This window comes from Bos indicus x Bos taurus, chromosome 1 (assembly GCF_003369695.1).
Source record: "Bos indicus x Bos taurus breed Angus x Brahman F1 hybrid chromosome 1, Bos_hybrid_MaternalHap_v2.0, whole genome shotgun sequence".
NCBI classification, from domain to species: domain Eukaryota; kingdom Metazoa; phylum Chordata; class Mammalia; order Artiodactyla; family Bovidae; genus Bos; species Bos indicus x Bos taurus.
Genome location: NC_040076.1, coordinates 58,737,765 through 58,755,342, shown reverse-complemented (window position 1 = coordinate 58,755,342; position 17,578 = coordinate 58,737,765). Strand labels below are relative to the sequence as shown.

Genomic DNA, 17,578 nt, shown 5'->3' with positions numbered 1-17,578 from the left:
TGATCCCTGGTCAGGAAGATCCCCTGGAAGGAAATGGCAACCCACTCCAGTGTTCTTGCCTGGAAAATCCCATGGACAGAGGACCCTGGTGGGCTACAGTCCATGGGATAGCAAAAGAGACAGATACAACTTAGTCACTAAACAACAACAGATGGAGCTAGGGTAGAAGAAAGTCTTTCTCTGCCTACTGCTTCCCACTTGCATTAGTGATTTCCTCAGAGCCACCCTGTGGAGATGCCAGGGAGATAGAGAGGGGAGGGACATACAGGACCATCTGCTCTAGATGGTGGAATCTGTGAGCAAGCAACCTCTAACCTCCTGTGGTGCAGAGACTCCGCAAGCATCCATCCCAGGCAAAGAGGTAAAACAGACATGACTGAGGTCAGGCATCTGGCAGGACAATGGATGTAGATTTGGGGAGAAAGGGGCCATAGTTGCACATGTATCCCAGCTTTCTCCAGTAAAAACTGGATTCTTCCCAATGGGATCAGCTTGGGAAGTAGCACCAAAATGTGAAAGTTCAACATGATCACTCATCACCTGATAATATGAAAGAGCAACTTGGGTGTGCGATTGAGCACAATCTGGGAAAGGGAGTGAGAAGAGGCTGGGTGTGGAGGCCTGGCCACCTGGCCCTGTTTCATGTGCTGACCCACTTAGCACACATGAGCCTGGTGGCCCAGATTGAAAACTCGAGGGCTCTTTGGCCCTGACATTTGACTTCGGTCTGTCAACCAAAATTCATCTTGGTTTTAATTTGAGAGCTCGTGTTTCTTTCCCAGCCACAGAGTCTTCCAATTCCCATCTCTCTCTACAGCATCTCGCCCTTGCACTAGTCTCATTTTATATATCTGGACTGAGAAAGGACTGGATTTCACACCTAATTAAAAGAGATTGTATTGCTTGCTGTTTCCTTTTCTCATTCCTTTTCCCTTGTGCACAGGCAGCTTTTTTATTCTAGTGCTTAGTCCTATCCCTGGACACCCGCCGTTTCAGGGACAGGCAGGAGCTGGGTTCCTACAACATAGACAGCCAAGCCCTCCATCAGCTATTTCACCACAAGCAGAATCCCCCTCCGGTGTTCACTCCTGCCTCGCCTCATCCATACTGTGCTCACCCGCAGAACACCATCACTTAGAGTACACGATCACATTCAGGAATAGAATTCCTTGCGTGTTCCAGTGAATGCCACCACAGGCTGACTCTATATTTTTTACTCTAGTGGAAAGAAGATGGGTTACTATTTTAAAACACGCAGAGAACTATTTTTGTCAGTTTTTTTTTTTTTCATTTTACCCCATCAGTTCTATGTTCACACCACCATGGGGGATTTTTGGAGGGAATGGGGGGAGGAAGTGTATCGTGGCGTCCCCAGATGCACAAAATCTTTGTAAAGTTGTATGGTTTTGTAGAGTCGAAGGTTGGTGTTTTTTTTTTTTTTTTTTTTTTGAATAGCCCAAATGCCTATTCACTGCCAATCTAAGAAAGAATGGAGTTAGCATTTTCACACCATTCCTTCCTATACAGTCTCTGAATAACCATCTAATCAAGATTTGTTTTCAATGGGGAACAAATCTTCTACAGTAGAGTATTTCAGATTTATTCCGTTGGAATCTATACATTAATGCCCACTGGATGAAAAGGACCTGTTTCACAAAAGCCTGGACATCGCCTTGCTGTGGCAGAAACTCTTTCCCACTGTATTAGTGTTGAAAATGAAAGAAAGCCTGGGAAAGGACTTGCTTCAGCATTGTGTGCTGGAGGGCCGAGGCATGCTTGAATGGACCGGCAGGGTCCCCCGTCGCATCTGTACACATATCAGCAAAAACCGATTCAGCCTTTCACGGCTGCTCACTGTGGTGCAGGACCAGTGCGCTCAGAGATCTTTAAAAATTGTGTCTGCAAAAATCCAACTAGGTTGGTCAGGTCAGGCTGTATATGTGTGCAGGCTTTGTCTCTGTGGTTTTTAATGAAGTTGGCAACAGCATTACTGAAAAAATCATAACTCGGATTATTTAGCAGACAATTTTTTGTTATTATTGCTGTAGATTTACCTGATTATTTAGACTTGAGTGGATCAGCCCAACAAGCAGTTTGAACTTTTTTTCATGAGTTTGTATGTGTTTGTGTGTGTGTGCCTGTATCTACAAATGTGTGTGATATAATGACAGCTCTTGTTGGTGACCATATCCATCTCTACAGCAAGCTCCATCATCACTTTCCGTGTCTTTATCTTTTCTTCTATGTTCTGAGAATTAGATGGCCCTCAGTCTTTGGGTAATCCAGATTTCATTTGTCAGTGATCCAGTATCATGTGATAAAAAGAGCATCAAAGGGACATGGGATCTAATCCCACCTCAGCCACTTACTAGCTCTGGAAAACATTGGGCTAGTCATTTAGATACTTTGAAACCCTCAACTTCCTTTTACATCAAATAGTAATAATAGGACCTGTCCTGAAAATATATAGGATTGTTATAAGGAGTAAATGAGTTTATACCTGTAAAAGAGTTTGTACACTGTAAAATGCTACATGGTTATTAATTATTATGATAATTGTGATTGAGCTTCTTCCCAGAGTTATCAGAAGGAAGACAATTCTTTGTCATATATGACAACTCAAGTGATATAGCTGTGACTGCTGCTATGAGCAATTGTGTGTTTAAAGAGTGTTTTTACCTGTGTGGAAAAAAGTTTTTAATAAATCCATCCTACTCAGAGACTTAGCCAATTTTAGTGCTTACCATTTTACTTAATGAAATGAAATGAAAGAGACCTTGGTGATGGTAAAATTGTATATAGACACCTCTACATTTTAGTGCCCGAACTCTCTTTTATCTCTTGCATTATTCCATTTATAAGTTTTTTAAAATGTGCTTTATTAGATGACTGAGGCTATGAGACAGCACACTAGTTTATGGATAGGTATAGAAGTAGCTGGAGGGTACAGTGAACAGGCCTTATTACGCACCTTTATGGCAGACCCGTGGACACCTAAGAACCAGGCGTCATTCAGAGGCAAAGCATGCAATACAGTGAAGCAGGTAAGAGTGTGAACTCTAGACCCAGACTGCTAGGTTCAAATGCCAGCTTGACCACCAACTACCTGTGTGGCCTTGAGTGGTTTCCCAGTTCCTCTGGCCTCAGTTTCCTCATCTGAAATATGGGGATAATAATACTACCGACATTACAGGATTGTTGTGAGGACTCAATGAAACAATGTACATAAAGTAGTTAAAACTTGACACTTAAAAAAAAAATTGCTCTTATTATCACAGTGCACAAGCATAAGGGACTCAGTAAGACATTAGAATATGATCTGCTGACTGATTTCCTAAATTTTCCTTTCTAGGTTTTTGGGGCCTTCCTCTGGTGCTGTGTTTTGTATTAACAGTTATAAAGGATTCACCTTGATTCCTTAACCTGGCAAGGACAATTTGTTTTATATAAAAGGAAAAATAGAAACAGTCATCTAATGAAATGTTTTAGACACATTAACAGACCTGATAGAAATTGGAAGGAAAGGGAATTCTCTTACGTAAAAATTTGCACAAATCATATCACTCAAAGATAACATAGAGCCTGTAGGCAGCATTTATTAAGTTTAGTGGATTTCTGTGAGGCTGACTGAATGTAAAGTTGGGAGCAAAGGAAATGAATGAGTATATAAGGATGCAATCACAACAGCTGAACTCAGAATGAGGAGATGGATTGTATCAAGTAGAAAAGGTTGTTGAGCTCAGACTTCTCTGAGCAGGTCCTCTTTCCTAAGGCAGAGGAGAAAGAACCTGAGGAGGCGGGCATTCCTGTGTGTGCAAGCCATTACCTCTGGGTTACTTCTAACAAGACACAGGGATCTGGGTCACACCAACAATCTATACCTAGGTCACCTAGTTTTGAAAGCCTACTTACTTGGCCTCCCTCAAGCTAATCATTCAGTTGTAAAGGCAAGAATGGGGAATGACTGAAGAATGACTTGGAGAGAGGGATTCTTTAGAGAATAGGAAAACAACAGGAAAGCCCTCAGCCTAGCGTTATAGACACTTGTTGTCCTTCTCAATCTGAGATCTAGGTGTTACCAGCCTATCCCTTGTCTGTGTAGCCTAGGATAGAAGGATGGCAGTAGGTCAGGCTGTCCCGATGTTCCATGTTGCTGACTGCTGCCTTCCTCCTGGCAACTGTCGGATATATCCCTCTTGCAAGAGCAGAGAGCACCCAGTTCCTGAGATAATTGTGCATCCCACTCAAGGTTAACCCTATCGTCCTGACCTGCTTACTAACAGTCCTCCCAAGAGCCCAGTTTGAATGATGAATATGGTCACCTAGTGTATTCCAGTCTCCCAGGTCAACACTGCCATCTTTGACCTTTCTGACGTTTCTTCTTCATTAAGCCTCAGAAAATTCAGACAACCACCATATAACGTACAACACCCTAGAAAGTATTCAAACAGGTCTCACCAAAGAGGATAAGAAAAACGTAGATACAGACAGTGGACAAGTGCTCCTTTAGCAAGAAGATTGCATTCTAGAGCGTGTCCCTCCACTGGAAAACACGGTGGTAGCTATTTGATGTCTATCTTAGTCTAAGCTGAATTTTCCAAGAATTTTTGCATATGTGGTATGGATTTGCAGAATGTGCCATGTTAATTAATAGGAAGGGAATTAAATATTGTGGTCTATGAATAAAATAAGGAATTTTGATAAACTGAGAAAAATACAAGCTTTCCCAAAGGACCTGGGCTTAGGTCTGTCTAAAGTGGAGGCAGAATTTCCTGAGAACAAGTCTTCATTTGCCTTTTGGTTCTTATTTGCTGAAGCTATAGGAATAGCAGGCAATGACCCATCAGTTTTTTAGCCTGCTGTACTTCAGCTGACAACCCTGGCTGTAGGTCTAGGGGTCAATTATGGATTCGGTACCCCCAAATAGCTGGGGCCCTGTTGCAACAAAATCCAAGGCCTTGTTACCATAGGACATCATACCCACAGATCGACCTGATACAAAGCCTATCCATCTTGCCACAGAGCCTGCTTGTGTCTGCAAAGGGGTGCTGCTAGGAGCCATGAGCATTGCCCACCTGAGACCCAAATGTTAGGGATGCAGCCAGGTCGCTCTGACCCACGCCCTGTGTTGTGTCTGTCTCACCGTGCAGGTGACATCAGTTGCAAGGGGATGACCGAGCGCATTCACAGCATCAACCTTCACAACTTCAGCAATTCCGTGCTCGAGACCCTCAACGAGCAGCGCAACCGTGGCCACTTCTGTGACGTGACGGTGCGCATCCACGGGAGCATGCTGCGCGCACACCGCTGCGTGCTGGCCGCCGGCAGCCCCTTCTTCCAGGACAAGCTGCTGCTGGGCTACAGTGACATCGAGATCCCGTCGGTGGTGTCGGTGCAGTCGGTGCAAAAGCTCATTGACTTCATGTACAGCGGCGTGCTGCGCGTCTCGCAGTCGGAAGCCCTGCAGATCCTCACGGCCGCCAGCATCCTGCAGATCAAAACTGTCATCGATGAGTGCACGCGCATCGTGTCGCAGAACGTGGGCGATGTGTTCCCGGGGATCCAGGACTCAGGCCAGGACACGCCACGGGGTACTCCCGAGTCAGGCACCTCCGGCCAGAGCAGCGACACCGAGTCAGGCTACCTGCAGAGCCACCCGCAGCACAGCGTGGACAGGATCTACTCGGCGCTGTACGCCTGCTCCATGCAGAACGGCAGCGGCGAGCGCTCCTTCTACAGCGGCGCAGTAGTCAGCCACCACGAGACTGCGCTCGGCCTGCCCCGCGACCACCACATAGAAGACCCCAGCTGGATCACGCGCATCCACGAGCGCTCACAGCAGATGGAGCGCTACCTGTCCACCACCCCCGAGACCACGCACTGCCGCAAGCAGCCCCGGCCCGTGCGCATCCAGACCCTGGTGGGCAACATCCATATCAAGCAGGAGATGGAGGACGACTACGACTACTACGGGCAGCAAAGGGTGCAGATCCTGGAGCGCAATGAGTCCGAGGAGTGCACGGAAGACACCGACCAGGCCGAGGGCACCGAGAGTGAGCCCAAGGGCGAAAGCTTCGACTCGGGCGTCAGCTCCTCCATAGGCACCGAGCCTGACTCCGTGGAGCAGCAGTTCGGGCCCGGGGCGGCGCGGGACAGCCAGGCCGAACCTGCCCAACCTGAGCAGGCCGCGGAAGCCCCGGCCGAGGGCGCCCCGCAGCCGCACCAGCTAGAGACCGGTGCCTCCTCCCCCGAAAGAAGCAACGAGGTGGAGGTGGACAACACGGTGATCACTGTCAGCAACAGCTCCGACAAAAGTGTCCTGCAGCAGCCTTCGGTCAACACGTCCATCGGGCAGCCATTGCCAAGTACCCAGCTCTACTTACGCCAGACCGAAACCCTCACCAGCAACTTGAGGATGCCTCTGACCTTAACCAGCAACACGCAGGTCATTGGCACAGCCGGTAACACCTACCTGCCGGCCCTCTTCACTACCCAGCCGGCGGGCAGCGGCCCCAAGCCTTTCCTCTTCAGCCTGCCACAGCCCCTGGCAGGCCAGCAGACCCAGTTTGTGACAGTGTCCCAGCCCGGCCTGTCGACCTTTACTGCACAGCTGCCAGCGCCACAGCCCCTGGCCCCATCCGCAGGCCACAGCACAGCCAGTGGGCAGGGCGAAAAAAAGCCTTATGAGTGCACTCTCTGCAACAAGACTTTCACCGCCAAACAGAACTACGTCAAGCACATGTTCGTACACACAGGTGAGTGCGGCCCGGCTGGAAGCCTGGCAGCAGGGGGAGAGGCCGAGGGGGCTGGGGGAAGGGAGGGGCAGGACCTGTAGGTGGAAGGGAAAGTAGGAGTCATCTTTCAGATTTTACAGAAAGCCATATTGTAAACCATCTTCTAGAAGCCCCAACTATGCCCCCATCCCACGAACCAAGCATCCTGTCACCAAAATCACAGAAACCCTTTGTGGGAAAGGGCCAGATGAGAAAACCTGATACAGAATTTGCAGGCACAACATCCTTGAAATACATTGAACTTTGAAACATATTTTTGATCCTAGATGTTTAGAACTGGAAAAGTCCTTGGAGATCACATACTCCAGTCACCTCATTTTACAGACCCAAGTCATATAGGCCAGACAGGAATAAGGGTTTTAGCCTGTAGTAAGTTTCTGAAACTTACTGTTGGTTCATATGAACCAACAGCTTGAAGAGGCCACAACAAGGCTAATGCCAGTGGAAGCTACACTTATGGTCCCTGAAATGAAGAGGGGTGATAAGCTCACTGTTTTCCAGTGCTAGTTCTCTATTTCCCACATCTAGAGACCACAATCAGTTCTGGGTTCTCCCGTTTAAAAGGCCAGTAGACACTCTGGGGCACACTCAAAGGAGTATGTTTAAGATGGAAAGGGCTGTGAAGCCATGGCATATGAGTCATGTTTGAAGGTGCTAGAGGTGTTTGGCGGTGCGTAGGTTTGAATTGAAAGTGCCTACCGAGCTTTGTCAGCTTGGCAAAATTACTTAACATTTCTATACATTAGTTTCCTTGTCTATATGATGGGGAAAATAGTGATAGTAGTGCTGTTTTGAGGATTAAATGAATTAATACATATGAAGAAGTTCCTAAAGCAATCTCCAGCACATAATAAGCACTCTATAAATGGAAGCTATTGTTCGCACTATTAGCATTATTTAAATGATTTGAGGGAAGATACATTAAGTTTGTTCTATTTGTGTTCACATATATAGAAATGGACCAATGATTAGAAGCTATAAAGATAATTTAATTAAATAAAAGAGGAAGTTTAAGCAGAGATGCTCTAAAGATAGGTAGATAACCTACAAAGGGAGCATGAGTTCCTATAATTAAAGGTGTTCAAGGAGAGAATGGATAATCATTTCATAGTGATTTGTTATAGAGGGGATTCAGTTATTCATCAGGTAAGTAGTTGGGCAAGATAGTGCTTCATCCCTGGAGCCCATGATTCTAGAGCAAAGATTTCCTGACCTCCCAGCCAGTGAGTGCCCTTTCCTAGTTCTACAATGGACCAGACAGAAGTGAGAACTCCACAGACGCTCCTCCATATAAGGGTCTATATATGTGATATGATTTCACATGGCTTCTCTTATACTAAAAGTAACTAACTCAGTGATGATCACCATATTTGAAATTCCTATTATGAGAGTCATAATTCCTATGAGGAATTATATATAATTATATAATTCCTATTATGAGGAATGATATAATTATGAGGAATTATATAATTCCTATTATGAGGAATTATGAGGAATTATCGACATGATGGACATGAATTTGAGAAGGCTCTGGGAGTTGGTGAGGGACAAGGAAGCCTGGCCTGCTGCAGTCCATGGGGTCGCAAAGAGTCAGACACAACTGAGCGACTGAGCTGAACAGAACTGATTAGGAGAGTCATTCATCTGCTAACCCTCTAGTTCTAGAATATCTCTGTTAAAAGACAAATAAATTGTCAGGGGAAAGTTACATACTTGAATTACAATACATGAAAATAAGTTAGTTCCTCAAAGCAACCTTGTTTCTCAGGTCAACCAGCAGGACTAGCTAGGGGATAGGACATAAAGCAGATCAATTTAAATTGGGGAATAGAAGGGAAGAACTGCAACAGACATACCAACATGGAAGTGAACAACGGAAACAGAGCATTACTTAAGACGAAACTTTCCTTCTGTGCAGTTCAACTTAAGTCAGAACAATATGTAAATCTATGTATGTGCCCTTGTGTGAATCAGTTCTTAAAGATGACAGTTTTCATACCTCTAAAAAACATAGTGACTACTGCTGCATTTAGGAAAAAAATCAGTAAGTCACTGTATTTACTTAGGGTAAATGTGAATATCTAATAACCTGAGGTCAATCAAGGACATTTTCCATGTGGTATGGTATCATCATTATTTAGTAGATTAATCAAACAGTAATATTTTTATTTATATGGCAATTTATGATTTATAGGGTATTCTCCCATAGTTTATGTCCTTTCCTCCTCTGAGTACCTACATTGTAAATCCATCAAATTAAGGATTAAGGAGGGGAAAAGAGACCATTTGTGGAGATGTATTCTTAACCAAAGTTGACGGCTCTGGTCTTGGATCCATGAATGTGTCTACCCTCCCCATCTTTGCATCTCTTCCAGTAGACCCAGCAGATATAAAGTTTACATACTCTATTAGATCACATGTCAAAATAAGGCTTTAAATCTGGAGCATAACATTTTGGTGTACTACAGAAAATTGTCTCTTTGGTGTATGAACATATTTATTCAATTTTACCAAAGGATTCTGTGGTTAACCCAAATAACTTGATTTGCCCATAAGAAAACCAGCAATGGATTTGCAAATTTAGACATCATAGATACAAAGGCTACAAGTAAAGTCATTTTATAAATCTGAGTTATGCTCAAAGGTTGGCCTTCAGATCTCTGGGAAACTATGAAATTCCTCATAACTTATAAAGGTCTTTGTAATGGTGTGTATAACCTGACCACATCCAGGAACAATAAATAATGTACATCTATCACTTGAGTACCTTTATCTAAAAGAATCAACATTTCCATTTCACCCCCAAATCATCTGGCAGTGGCAGTTTGGAATGGTCAGCTCTCTATCAATACTTGTCTAAGTGAACAAGTCTATAACCTAACAAAGTTTAGGAACAATTGGTCTCAGTTTTCAAAAGGCAAGACAGCCTGAACATATGGAAGTAATTCAGGACCTGGATTCACTGTGGCTGACATTTCAAAACAAAGTTCTCTCCAATGTCTTGAGAAAACATCAAAAAAGTGGAGCCTCACAACTTTACAGGAGCCCAGTGGAAATGATAAAAATCCACAGCAAAGAGTCCAAATGTTAGTGTAAAATAAGATTCTAGAAAGTCCTGGGTATACTGGAAGAGTAGAGATGGATTCTGTTTCCTACCTTTAATCTAACCAAAAAGAATCTTACTAGGAAAGAGTAGCTTTACAGAGTTAAAAGGAAAAAAACTTAGGTTCTCAGCATCACAGCCACTATGCATGGTAACCAGCTTTGCAGTTTAGCAACTGCAACTTTTAATGAATATGATACTTGCTTTCAAGGATTGGGGACTTCCCTGGTGGCTCAGTCGGTAAAGAATCCACCTGCAGGGCAGGAGACCTGGGTTCGATCCCTGGGTTGGGAAGATCCACTGGAGAAGGGAATAGCTACCCACTCCAGTATTATGGCCTGGAGAATTCCATAGACTGTATAGTCTATGGGGTCGAAAACAGTCAGACACAACTGAGCAGCTTTCACACGTATAACGATCGGAGAGACTCAGTTCTGAGATCTGAATTCCAAATACAGTTCTGTGTAAGTCTGTGTTAATGATCCACATAGTCATTAAAAGGACATGTTTGTGACAAATAATTAGTCCATCATGTTGACCTTGGAGCTAACCTCTACCTTAGAGCACCAAGGGAGCACTGGTTGTAGAGCATATTTCCTGATGATTATAACACTGATATTTAGAGTAGGGACATAAGTCAAAGATGACTGTGCTGGAATTAGATTATTTGGGTTCAGTTTTGGTTCCTCTAATTGTGACCATACACAAGTCACTTAATTTCATTACCCTCAGTTTCTTTGAGCTTAAAGTGGAAACAATAATTTTCCTGCCTTTTGAGCTACTGTAAAGGTATTATGCATGTGAGAGCTCTGCATAAAAGGTAAAGTACTACTTAATGCTTTCTTTAAAATCCTCATTACTTTAGCCTCCTCCTCCCAGAGACATTGAGTTTCTTTGCTCTGTCTCCAATCTCTGAGTAATAACTGTCAACATGTTTCCTTCCTCATTGGAATGCAAATGCCAAAGCAATGTGATACCCCTTGGGTTTCCCTTGAACTTCCTACATAGCATGAATTTTTTTTTTTCATTCCTTAAAGATTTTTTAAAGAAAATCTCTCACTAAACCACTCTTTCTACTGCCAAACAAACCACGAAAGGACTTCATCTCTTCTAGGAATTTCTCAAGTTTGCTTTACTGAAGTTTCATAAATGTTGTGGGGCAGGAAAACAAGAGTTAAGGACACATTTAAAAACAAGAGAATTAGAGAAAAGGCAAGATAACACAAACCATCCTCTCATGGAACAAAGCAGGACTCCTCTGTGCCCTCTCCCAAGAGAAAAAGCAAAAAAAGGCATGGGACAGAAGGGAAAGACAGAGGACACAGGAGGATAAGCCTGGGGTGAATGTGGGCATAGAAGGCACGCAATAGGGAAAATTCAAAGGTAACGTGGGAACAGTGCTTCTCAAGCTGTGGTCCCCACAACAGCAACATGTGCATTCTCGAGTCCAGCCCAGATCTGAATGGGAACCCAGTGACCTACGTCTTAACAAGCCCTGATTCACACTGAGTTGTGACTCACTTCCCTAGACGGCCTGGGTGATTAGGAGGAGGATGGCTTCAGGTTGTTTATGTTATATAACACTGTTCCCCAAAATTCCACTCACAAGAATCTACGTCTTTAAAAAAGTAAATCAGAGTACTGAACAACAGCTTGATTTTATAGTGATAAATTATGTTAATGGAAGCAAATATCTTGCATATTCAAGGTTCCATGGCAAATGTACTCCTTTGGGCACTTAATATTATAACAATAACTTAACTTATAGCAATAATTTAACTTATAATAATGACTTATTATAACTGTGCTGTGCTTAGTCACTCAGTCATGTGTGACTCTTTGCAACCCTGTGGACTGTAGCCCACCAGGCTCCTCTGTCCATGAGGATCCTCCAGGCAAGAATACTGGAGTGGGTTGCCATGCCCTCCTCCAGGGGATCTTCCCAACCCAGGGATCAAACCCAGGTCTCCCGCATTGCAGGCAGATTCTTTACCATCTGAGCCACCAGGAAAGTCCAGGAATACTGGAGTGGGTAGCCTATCCCTTCTCCAGGGGATCTTCCTGACCAAGAAACTGAACTGGGGTCTCCTGCATTGTAGGTGGATTCTTTACCAACTGAGCCACCTGGGAAGCCCTATATTATCATTGTGTGAGTGTTTTTATGCTTTCCCATTAGAATGTAAACTTTATGAAAGCAGAAACAATTTTATATATAATTATATGATAGTGAAGTCACACAGTCGTGTCCGACTCTTTGCGACCCCATGGACTGTAGCCCACCAGGCTCCTAGTCCATGGGACTTTCCAGGCATGAATACTGGAGTGGGTTGCCATTTCCTTCTCCAGGGGATCTTCCCAACCCAGGGATCGAAGCTGGGTCTCCCGCATTGTAGACAGACGTTTTACCGTCTGAGCTACCAGGGAAGCCCAATTATATGATATATATCATATATATCTTATGCTTCAATATACCCAACATAATACCTTCCACATGGTAAACATTCAGAAAATATTTGATCAACGAATGAGCTGAATTCTTCTCTAATGATATCTAATCACTTTCAAAAGGGAAAAAAAATTTTTTTCTACAGAGTTGTTTTATTTATTTTAGGATGTAGCTCCATAGAAACAATGCAAATATACTTTGTACATTTATATAAGTACTCTCCAATGATCAGAACAAATTTCAGATACCACATTCTTTTTGCTGTACCTTGCTCTACACAACAAAATTGCATACAGAATTACAAGGCTGACTAAGATGGCATTCAGGGTATTTCTTTGTTACCAGGTATAAGGTTGCCAGACTTAGAAAACAAAGATCTCCAGATGAATTTTTGGATAAACAACAAATATTTTTTTTTAGTCTAAGTATACCCCTTCACTATTTGTGATGTACTTATACTAAAAAAGTGTTCATTGTTTGTCTGAAATCTAGATTTAACTGTATTTTACCTGGCAGTGCTGTCCAGGTGGAACTTTCTTTTAAGAGCCAGTGTTAGGACTTCTGCTTTAAAATCCATAGATGGTACAGACTAGCATATGTATTTGCTTAACAAATATTGGTTGAGTGAATGACTGAATGTTCAAATATATAAGTATACTTTCCAGGAGAATTTAATTTGGGGAACCTATACATAAATTCATTATTTTCTTACCAAGACATAAATTTCTTTTTCTTCTCTTCTTTTTCTATATACAAAGACTATATTGTACCTGTGTTCCCACCTGTGTTTTCTTTACCAACAAGTGGTAGACATGTGGACCTTTTCTGAGTCATAGTATCAACAGTCCACTCAGCGGTCACTAATGCCCATTAGTGTTCTCTGCAGAATTGATCATTTTTTCTGTTACTTTGAGATGCTCAGCTATTTTGGCCTTGAATTTTACAAAAATAGATATATCGATGATAGTAACATAACAATGGTATCCATAGAGTAATAACAGTGCGATCAAGATTGTGATGTTATAATCCTTATATAGAGCTTGGGCTACTAATTGTATCAAGCCAGTGGAGTAACAAACAAGTGTAAGGTTTGAAGTGAGAAAGCCTTGATTTTACCAGTTTCTGAGTGACTTTAGGTAAATTCTATAATCAATCTGAGCCTCATTTTCTTGTCATGTAAGATACAGATCTTAACAGAACTTAGTACTGAAGGATAGAGGAAAAGGTTCTACCCGCTCACAAAGTTGTAAGAAAAGTCAAGTAATGTGGACGAAGGTCCCTGACATCTTTAAAAGTCTTCTTGACATCAAAATTTTTACTTGTCACTAAAGCCACAGAGGTCTCATAAATGCAGTGTGTCCCCAGTAGGCAGTTCCACCCCTTCCCAGACAGCCTCACTGTCCAAGCTGGCACCAGGACTGCACCCTCTAACCCCAGACTGGGAGAAAGGCTGGTAGGTGGTCTTGAACGTCCCCCTCCAACTAGACCTCTCTGGTGGAAAGCAGATTCTTCAGCCCGTGAAGGCTCTGCATGACTCCATCTGAGCACCTTCCATTCTTGTCACTGGACCTTTCCCCCTTTCTGTTCCGATCTTGATTGTCCCCATTCAGAGGACTTGCAATTTCCAAGACCCCTTCTGCTCTCCTCGGCAGTAGCCACCTCCCCCTGCACCTGCTCTTCCCTCCCTGCTCTCCGCCCCCTCAGCAAACACCATGTTTTCTGTACACTGCCCCACACTGTACTCACCTGAAGGAAGGCGTATGCTAGAGCAGATGATAGAGAGGCCGAGAGAATGTGAGAACTAGATGGGAACAGTATTTCAAAAAAGTGTCCTGTAACAGCAGTCACTGTCCTCTTTGCAGCCTAGGAAAAGCCTGATTAGAATGAAAAAGAATCCACAGAATAAATGGATTCTTGCTGAGCCCCCAATTCAGAGGTCACTCTTCAGAACTGGAGTGCCTCAGCCTCAAATTTTAGGCAGACCTTCTGCAGCCTCTAACCTGAATATATCTTTCTTCCTCTCTTTTTTTCTCACTGTCAGTCATGGTAGCGTAAATGTCAGTCCCAGTCCACAAGAAGGAGTTGAAAAGTGATGCTTTAGGGAGCAGGCATCCGAAACTGGAGAAAAATACATGCATTCACTACTCCTCCCTTCTCACACATACACACACACACGGAATCATAAAGGACACTGCCTCCGCTTCTGTTCCACCACTTGCTGTCTGGTTTTTCAGCCTCTAGAGTACAGTTGCTGCCTGCTAAGAATCCTCTGTCTCTTTGCTGGCATTTGTTTCATGGTGCCACTTCTTTCCATTAGCATATGTAGCTGAGACTAGACTAGACCCTTAACTCTGAATTGCATAGCTACAGTATAATCACTTGCTTTATTGATTATCTGAAACAGTTTTTTGCAAAATCCTAAGTAGGCTTCCTCATGCCATGCAAGTCATTTTTCAGTTGATTTCATTTATCACCAGTTCCTTTGTGCTGAAAGGAACAGTTGAATTTTTCTTGAAATGATCACATACTCTGTGCAAAAGTGCTTTATTGCTTTAATTTTCAAAATACTTTCACAAGACAGGTGCTTACTGTATTACTCTCAAGTTATAGATAAGGAAACTGAGGCTTACAGGAGTGAAGTAACATGCCCAGGTCATTCAGCCAAGGAAATGGAATTCATATCTGACTCCAGCATCTGTATGGCCCCAAAATGGATCACTTTAAAGTACAGGGGCTTATATGAGCTTCCTCATCCTGTGTCTAATCCCAGTGTCTGCCTGGTACTCTGTATCCCTTTCTAACCTATCAGACTTGCTGTTCCTGGCCACAGGCTTGGACCCAGAAAGCCATCTGCTACCACTCGTCTTAATTTCATTTCTCCACATCGAGAGCACCAAGCAACACCAGCCACATCCATTTCATGTATAATGTTGAAAGCCATTTGGGGTTCACTCTAAGTAACATGCAGGAAAATAATGGGAAAGAATCACTCATTTCTAGTGAGTGATACTGTTTCAAATCAAAACATAAAAAATGAGTTGTTCACACCTGACTAATCTGAAAATGCACCCTGTTTAGTAGTCAGGCAGTTCCTGGAATGCCTATGCTCTGCCAGTGAGGCACCTGAATAATTTCAGAGCACCTTCCTGTATGGAGCTCCCAAGTGCTTTGCAAACATTTTTCCTCCTTAACTATCACATCATTTTTTCTGTGGTAGAATACATTGTCCTATTTAAAATGTGGGACTGCCGACGCCTTGGGTGACTTAAGCAAGTTGCCCTCAGGTCACGCATTGACAAGACCTGGACCAGAGTCCTCTGAGGCGTGGGCCATGGTGGACCGAAGGCCACTAAACCTGCAAAGGAATGTGGCAAGTGCTTGGTCCAACTCCTCACTTACAGAAGGGGAACAAACCCACAGCGATGAAAACACTTAGAAAACCCAGGGTGACACGGGTAATTAACGGCCAGACCTCGGTGCTGGGTGCACAGGTGCATATAAACAACATGCATATATAAGCTATGGAGGGAGAGACGACACCTGTGAAGAACCAACGGATAGATTAGAAAGGTGCGAAAGTAACAAGCCATCATCGCTGACCTTGTCTAGAGGGAAAAATACACTATAAGAAGGTGAAAGTTTGAAACAGCAGGATAATTTTTAACACAGACCGAGTTTCAACTTCCTAGCAGCCAAAATACCATCTGGAACTTTAAGAAGGCACACTTCCCATTAAAGGTGACAGGTGGACATATTTTAAAAGATAGTTGGCTGGCCTGTCACAGCCTCTAGAAAGTGCACTGAAAGCCCGAGGATGGCAAAGACCAGCTTGAGTTCCAAGCATGTTTACGGCTGACAGAAATGTTCCAGCTAAAAATAACATGCATGACTGTTTCTCTTAGGGAATCTCTCACTTCAAAAAAATGTACCTATATAAACAGCATGCAGGGATTGAACTCTTCAGGTAGGAACAAGGCTTCTAAATTCTCCCATTGTAGCCTAAAAGTGAAACTCTTCTATCCCTGTGAGCCTATGGCTCATGTTATTTCATCCATGAAGATGAAGGGAAAGGAAGACTGGAAGACAGCAGAGCGGAGAGAAAGCCAGGCCAAAAAGGTTGTGATTAACTAAAGGAAAAAGTTCAAAGTTCAATGAAATTGTTTTAGAAATTTGTGGAGTTATAATTGAACCAAACAGCCATTTCTTAGGATCGTGTGCTTCAAAATATATCTTTTTCTGTTTACAAACACATCAAAAAAGCTTTCCAGTGAGATAAAGTTTCATAAAACATATCATGAACAGAAAGCACTAACCCTGAGCTTGGCACACAGTCAGCATGTATGTGATTGTGTTCTTCACCACCATCACTAGGACACACCAAACCTCATCTGTTTCATGATGGAGGAAAATGGCAAGACTGTCAAGGCACATATTTTAAATGGAAGTTAACTCAAATTCAAGATTTCCTACCCTGATGCCTTGTTCAGATGTTGAAATATGACCGAAGAGTTTCAGAGGCTTCCGGCTTTAGGCTGGGTTATGGAAATCGCTTCCCAGGTGGCGCTAGTGGTAAAGAGCCTGCCTGCTAATGCGGGAGACGTAAGAGACGTGGGTTCGATCCCTGGATTGGGAAGATTCCCTGGAGGAGGGCATGGCAACCCACCCCAGTATTCTTGCCTGGAGAATCCCATAGACAGAGAAGCCTGGTGGGCTACAGTCCATAGGGTTGCAAAGAATTGGATATGACTGAAGTAACTTAGCACACATGCATGGAAATGTCAACCCACGCCAGTGTTTGGACACGACTTAGTGACTGAATAGCAAACAACATGGGAGGGTACATGGACAGGCTTTCCGTGTTGGCTGCCTGCCTTGGGCGGTCAGTGGTGAGGTGGGAACGATGGAAACACCATAATGCAGTTCATCTCACCCTCAAAGAGCAGAGACGAGGGCACACAGCACCAACAAAACCAAGTCTCTATTTATCCAAAGAGATGGTACAGGCCCATGGACGTTACTTATAGAAGACTATTTCAGGTGGTCATTCAGTGACAATATTCTTATATACGTTACAGCTTTTAGCAAGTTTGATCATTTGGTTTCTAAGCCAAGAGCAAACCAAAGCAGTAAACTGACGAGAAAGAAGGGTTTCAGCCAACACACTGAGAGCAAAGAAAGAGAAAACTATTTTTAAAATTGACCCAAGAGTTCAAAAAAAGGCGTATGGAACCATTT

The 17,578-nt window shown here is 43.4% G+C and overlaps 1 protein-coding gene across 12 annotated transcripts in view; it reads left to right on the top strand.

Annotated features, from left to right (window-relative positions):
* The window catches only part of ZBTB20 (zinc finger and BTB domain containing 20), an 819,533-nt gene that overhangs the window by 776,779 nt on the left and 25,176 nt on the right, over positions 1-17,578 (top strand). For all 12 annotated transcript variants that reach the window (XM_027525147.1, XM_027524738.1, XM_027525072.1 and 9 more), the window contains one exon: positions 5,151-6,755. In XM_027525147.1, coding sequence (XP_027380948.1) covers positions 5,171-6,755 — 1,585 coding nt within the window. In that variant the 5' untranslated portion in view covers positions 5,151-5,170. The remainder of the gene's footprint in view (positions 1-5,150; positions 6,756-17,578) is intronic.